Source organism: Eriocheir sinensis, chromosome 52, assembly GCF_024679095.1.
Source record: "Eriocheir sinensis breed Jianghai 21 chromosome 52, ASM2467909v1, whole genome shotgun sequence".
NCBI lineage: Eukaryota > Metazoa > Arthropoda > Malacostraca > Decapoda > Varunidae > Eriocheir > Eriocheir sinensis.
In genome coordinates this window covers 5424105-5431000 of record NC_066560.1, presented here as the reverse complement: position 1 = coordinate 5431000, position 6896 = coordinate 5424105, and the positions used below count along the sequence as shown (strand labels likewise).

Genomic DNA, 6896 nt, shown 5'->3' with positions numbered 1-6896 from the left:
TGCCAGGATTTTTGCAGATGGACTGCTCTTCTGGACAGAGTGGAGGCTAAGGCTCTTCGTCTCATCAGCTCTCCTCCTCATACTGATAGTCTTCTACCTCTTAAATTCCGCCGCAATGTTGCCTCTCTTTCTATCTTCTATCGATATTTCCACGCTGACTGCTCTTCTGAACTTGCTAACTGCATGCCTCCCCCCTCCTGTCTCCCGCTGCACTCGACTTTCTACTCATGCTCATCCCTATACTGTCCAAACCCCTTATGCAAGAGTTAACCAGCATCTTCACTCTTTCATCCCTCACGCTGGTAAACTCTGGAACAATCTTCCTTCATCTGTATTTCCTCCTGCCTACGACTTGAACTCTTTCAAGAGGATCAGGACACCTAGGAGCGGGCTTATTTTTTAATATTGTTTTCCTTTTTTTGTGTGCCCTTGAGCTGCCTCCTTTGTTGTAAAAAAAAAAAAAAAAAAAAAAAAATTAGCATTAGAGTTTTGTTGTTACAGCCACAGCACGCTTTTGAGCTAGCTTTCCTGTATCCTCTCAGGACCATGGGGGGGGGGCCGGTCCCCCTGGGCCCTCCCTTTGGATCTGCCAATGACTTCTCTTAGTGCTGGAGGTCCTGGTGCTGGCTCTCAAAGTGCTGCATGAGGAGGTGAAGCCTCTGGGGCTGAAGGTCTCTTGGACCAATCCATGCATGTGGTGAGGATAAAGAGGACACAAAAAGTTTCTCATACCTTGGTAGTGTAGTGCTTAGGAATGGTGGGTTTTGCCAGGAAGTCACTTGACGGATTGGCCTGGCCCACGGTGTAATGATATTGCTCAACACAAGTATATGGGTTATCAATACCTATGGAGGCAGACAAAGATTCAAATCTTTAAGTCACTTGTGCCCCTCTGTCTTACTGTATGGCTGTGAGATGTGGACACTGAAAAGTGATGAAGTGGTGTGTTGATGTCTTTAGTACCAAGTGCCTTCGCAGGATCACGTAGTATTGTTGAAAAGACTATGTGCTAAACCAGCATCTACTTCATGAAAATGAACTGAGGCCTGTTACCAGCTTACTCTATGATTGCCAACTCTGGCTACAAGGCATGCTTCCCGGACACTGATCCTGCTTATAGGGTTGTTTCTGTATGAGATAATTTCTTTACAAGACAACCCTGAGTGGAGGGGACCAAGGGGACGACAATGTAACTCTTGACTGGTGCAGATTGACTGATTCTGCCTAGAGGGGCTTGGAATGAAGAGGATGACTTCTTGAGGGCTTGCTCTGGGGGACTGTTGGGAGTGGAGGAGGCAGGTGAGTGAAGCAATCTGTCCCCTGGGGTATTCTCCCTAGTAATTTGTTAGTCATCTTTCTTCCTTATATCAGATTGTGTCAGAGTTGGTGGTACAGTTATCTTTCAGTATTTCATTTACCTTTCCTTCTCCTTTCCTTCTGTAATTAGTTTTATGTCAGTGTTGCTTTTTTACAGTAAAGGAAGCAGTTCAAAGGCATAAAAACAAAAACAAAAAAAAAACGTTAATCATTGCCCCTATAAAAGAGTCCATAGATGAGTGGCCAAAAGGGAGGTCAAGTCGTAGGCAGGAGGAAACACAGACGAAGGAAGGCTGTTCCAGAATTTACTAGTGAAGGGGATGAAAGAGTGAAGATGCTGGTTAACTCTTGCATAAGGGATTTAGTATAGGTATGAGCTGGAATAGGAAGTCGAGTGTAGCGGAGCCGCGGGAGGGGGAGGGAGGCATGCAATTAGCAAGTTCACAAGAGCAGTCAGCGTGAAAATATCGATAAAAGATCTAAAGAAATGCAACATGGCGGCGGAATTTAAGAGATAAAAGACTGTCAACATGAGGAGGGGAGTTGATGAGACTGTCCAAGAGAGGCGTGTGTGTGTGTGTGTGTGTGTGGAGCCTACCCCACACATGAGTTGCATAATCCATAGAGTTGTTCAATTTTTCTTCTTTTATCATCATTCATCTTCCTTCAATAATATTATGCCAGAGTTAGTACAGTTTACTTTCTTTTGATACCAAATATATATATATATATATATATATATATATATATATATATATATATATATATATATATATATATATATATATATATATATATATATATTTGGTATCAAAAGAAAGTAAATTAAATGTATTATTCATAAATGGGAAGAAATGGGTTGTATACTAAATAAAATAAAATAAAAATAACGTATAATAAGGCGCTTAATATAGGTTGATTTACGTAGTGAAATGATTATATAAAAATAGTAACTTTTTTATAGATATCTTAAAATGCTTTTAATACAAGATAGTCAACACATTGAAGTGTTCATATATGAATTTTTATGCAGATATATTAATTTTTGTGGCGTCAGGAAGGCTTTTCGTCGCGGCGCGTGAAATGAGTCAGATTCGGCGAATTTTCGTCGCGACTTCTGGTCAAGCTCCAGCAAAAACTACTGAAGCTAGGAAGGCGTGCTTGGTGGCAAATGAAAGCTCTGTTATACAGATTAATAATCAGAAAAAAAATGGAAAGCACACACAAAAAAAAAAGTTATGAGCACAAAACTAGGACGTGTCCAAATCGCGGCAAAGGGGCCGAAAAACAGGCTATTTTGTGACGGCTCGACGACAAACTTGGAATCGAGCTATCAAAAAATCCTTAGAGCTGGTCAAACTACATTGCCAAGAGGGGCTACATGCCAAATTACAACCTTCTAGAGGCAATAGCAATGCCACACTAGACAAAAACGGCAAAGTGTCTGGAGTTCGTCAAAATCGCTCTCGACAGGGTTTACATTTCGAACTCTAGCGACAAAACTACTGGGAGTAGGGAAATGTTATGCATCATATTGGAAAGCACATTGGTAGGGCTAAATTAATTGTTAAATAAGTTTTTTTGAAATTCTCAAAAAATGAGTGGGTTTCAAGGTTGGGAACTCATTTTTTTTTTTCAGAGTCGTTTTTTGCGAATTTATTCGATTTTTACCCTTTCGAGTCGGTTTTTGAGCCCGGTCGCATATTTTAAAATATAGCGCTTTCATTTTGCCGTCGATTGATACCAAAAACATTTCTGTAGCCCTAGAAATAAGGGAGTTACGGCGATTCGCACCAAAGCGGTTGATTTTCCAAAATTCGCGGCTTAATGACTGGGCTGGGGCAAGTTTCCGGTCCATAGTATAGGGTTCACTGGCCCATCCTATAAATTTCTTCTACCTCATCCTCCAGGTCTTGAATATCATCGTCATTTAAGTTTTTCAGTAGATCTTTCACTGACTTTAGCTCTTTCTTCTCCCTGTGTGTGTGTGTGTGCGTGTGTGTTGTGATGTTCAAATTACAGGATAAAGTTTTCTCTTTCTTTTTTGAAAATATATCAATGACAGCCGTAACAAAATGTTCAATTAGATCACCGTTGGTCAGTTCACGGTGAATGCATACTTTTGCAAGCCCATCCAATCTCTTCACCCATAGTTGACCGTCTGTATGATCTTAGATGCTTAAGTGTAGAAAAACTTCGTTCAGTTGTAGCAGATGGAATGGGCAAAGTGGCGTAAATAAGTAATAATTTCTTTGTAACAGGATAATTTTGTGAGCACTGCTCATGTGTATCAAGTACAGTATTTGGCAAGGAGCTTTTAGGCACAGAAGACTACATGATCTCCACATTCTGAATTCAGTGACAAAGGGGCCGCTTTCAGTCGTTTTGTTCGTATTGATCGTTACCAATGGCGACGATCGCCGCTTTAGAATTTCCACTTAAAACTATCCGATGGGGTAGTGGCGGCTGCGGGGTTAGCCTAGCCCCGCACCTTACCACACACTCTCAACACCTCTCGCTTCCTCTGCAGCCGCCACTACCCCATAGGCCAGTTTCACGTGGAAAACTATAGCGTCGATCGGCGCCGTTGGTAACGATCAAAACAAACAAAACGACTGTGAAAGCGGCCCATATTCATGTAAATCATCCAGGCCTAGAACTGGATCATTTAAGAGGTAGTCTTTGAACATCAATAGCGACCAGCCGCAGCTCTATAGCTGAGCCTCTCCGCCTTGTCCAGTACCCGCTCGATATGTGTACTAGACAAGTCAGCGAGGCGAAAATTGCAGAGCGTGAATGAACTGTAGTGTAGATACTTGTTCTGGGGAGTATTTCATGTTTTTTTTCCTTTTTTGCTTGAAAATATATGTTAACGAGAACTAGTAGATAAACATTCATTTATGCATTTTAATAATAATGATAGTAATAATAATAATAATAATAATAATAATAATAATAATAATAATAATAATTGTTATTATTATTATTATTATTATTATTATTATTATTATTATTATTAATTCCGTTATTTAAAATTATAATATTTCTTTTGTGGGGGGCACGTGACCAGGTGCACCCCCCCCCCTGGATCCACTACTGGGCTGGGATCAGAGGGCGGGGTAGGATAATAGCAGTAGCAGGTCATCTGCCGCAGCAGTAGGCAGGCAGCCGTCAGTGCGAGTGGACGTGTCGCGCGCTTCACACGAGCATAGAGGTTAGTGATGGAAACTGAAGGTCTTGTTTCAGTGAAAGTGAACTACTTGGAGGCTTTTGTTTCTTCATTTATTGACATGTGACCTGCATTGTACACTGTGTTGGTGAATACGGCGGCTGATGGGAAGTAGTGGGAGTTTGAACCCACGGCGTGAGGTTTATAAGTTTTTTGGGGAAGCAATAATTGTCGGGAGGCGTAACCTGTCCAGTCTGTGTTTGTTTGCCCACCTGTGTCCGTGTGTGTATCTGTATTTACCTGTGTTTACCTGACTTGATTTACGTGAACCTTGGCGCAGGGAATCACGTGGTATGTGTTAGGTGGCGTCAGACAAGACTCGTTAACACTATTTAAAAGGCGTGTATTCTCGGACGCTTTAGGCTCGCACAACAAATATTTGCAAAGGCCACAAAAAAATAGTGAGGTCCTCGAGTGTTTTTTTTTTACATTCATGGTGCAGCAGCCTTGTCAAACTCACTAGGCTCATTAAGGTACCCCCATGGAAACACTAACACAACCTCTACGAAAGCCTTGTCAAACTATCACTAGGCTTATTAAAGTACCCCCATGGAAACACTGACACAACCTCTACGAAAGCCTTGTCAAACTATCACTAGGCTTATTAAAGTACCCCCATGGAAACACTGACACAACCTCTACGAAAGCCTTGTCAAACTATCACTAGGCTCATTAAACTACCCCCATGGAAATACTAACACAACCTCTACGAAAGCCTTGTCAAACTATCACTAGGCTCATTAAACTACCCCTATGGAAACACTAACACAACCTCTACGAAAGCCGTGTCAAACTATCACTAGGCTCATTAAATTACCCCCATGGAAACACTGACACAACCTCTACGAAAGCCGTGTCAAACTATCACTAGGCTCATTAAAGTACCCCCATGGAAACACTGACACAACCTACGAAAGCCTTGTCAAACTATCACTAGGCTCATTAAAGTACCCCCATGGAAACACTGACACAACCTCCGAAAGCCTTGTCAAACTATCACTAGGCTCATTAAACTACCCCCATGGAAACACTGACACAACCTCTACGAAAGCCTTGTCAAACTATCACTAGGCTCATTAAACTACCCCCATGGAAACACTGACACAACCTCTACGAAAGCCTTGTCAAACTATCACTAGGCTCATTAAACTACCCCCATGGAAATACTACCTACAACAACCTAAACCAAATCCTTGCCTGACTATCACTCTCCCATGAACATTGTAACACCACAACAACCTCAACGAAAACCTTATCAATATTAATGGGGTGTGTAGGCTCCGAAATGTTTGTGAATATGGACCAGAGACTCACGTTATTTGATGCGCTACTCTTCTTTACGCTTTCATCACGTCTTCGCTCATCGTGGGGTCTCAGACATGTTGAACCTTCACTCTGAGTATTGTTGAGTGAATATCGATAGCGAAGCCTGCGTGGGTGGCGGCGGTGGCGGTGGTGTTTTTATTTATTTTTAATTTTTTACTGCAGAGGAGTCAGTTCAAGGGCATAAACAAGGTAACAAAAGTGAAAAAAGCCCGCTACTCACTGCTCCTATAAAGAGTTAAAGGAGTGGCCGAAAGATAGGTCAGTTTCGGGAGAGAGGTATACTGGTGCTGGTTCATGACGAGACAGTTTCTTGTTTCAGTCAGATGTTTCGAAGCTCTTCACTCATTCACTCTGCCTCAAATTCCTGGTTATGTATAAAAAAAAGATTGAATGTGTAGTTAGGAGTACGAACCTTTTTTTTGTTTTTGTTTTAATTAGATGGTTTATAAGTTATTTGCATTAGGGTTGTGACTAGTGATAGTAGTTGTAGTAGTAGTAGTAGCAGTAGTAGTGGTGGTGGTAGTGGTAGTTTTAGTAGTAACATTTATTTCTTATTCCACGAAACACACACACACACACACACACACGGATATGACTTGACGTTCCCTCCCTCCTGTCACTGAAAGGAAAGTCATCATCATCATCTATTTGCTTCGTCGATACCGAGTTTGCTTGAAGGAGAAGGAGGAGGAGGAGAGAGAGAGAGATTGTGTGTCATTCAGTTCCTCTCCCATCATCTTTCCTCTCTTTTTCAATGATTTTCTCTCTCTCTCTCTCTCTCTCTCTCTCTCTCTCTCTCTCTCTCTCTCTCTCTCTCTCTCTCTCTCTCTCTCTCTCTCTCTCTCTCTCTCTCTCTCTCCCCGTAATCTCGTACTAATTATGTTGTCACTATATTATTGTTATTATTATTGTTGCTGTTCCATTCATCGACGGGAAGGATAATTAGACGGACTTGATAATTATTACGGTATAGTTTACTCTCTCTCTCTCTCTCTCTCTCTCTCTCTCTCTCTCTCTCTCTCTC

General features: G+C 41.6%; 2 protein-coding genes across 2 annotated transcripts in view; one reads left to right on the top strand and one right to left on the bottom strand.

Annotated features, from left to right (window-relative positions):
• Nucleotides 1-602: 602 nt before the first annotated feature.
• The window catches only part of LOC126982833 (protein FAM200A-like), a 10113-nt gene continuing 3819 nt past the window's right edge, over nt 603-6896 (bottom strand). Inside the window, exon 3 of the mRNA XM_050835106.1 lies at nt 603-673. Within this exon, the coding sequence (XP_050691063.1) occupies nt 603-673 (71 nt within the window). The remainder of the gene's footprint in view (nt 674-6896) is intronic.
• The window catches only part of LOC126982944 (neo-calmodulin-like), a 73911-nt gene continuing 71417 nt past the window's right edge, over nt 4403-6896 (top strand). Inside the window, exon 1 of the mRNA XM_050835270.1 lies at nt 4403-4531. The gene's annotated coding sequence lies outside the window, so the exon portion shown is untranslated. The remainder of the gene's footprint in view (nt 4532-6896) is intronic.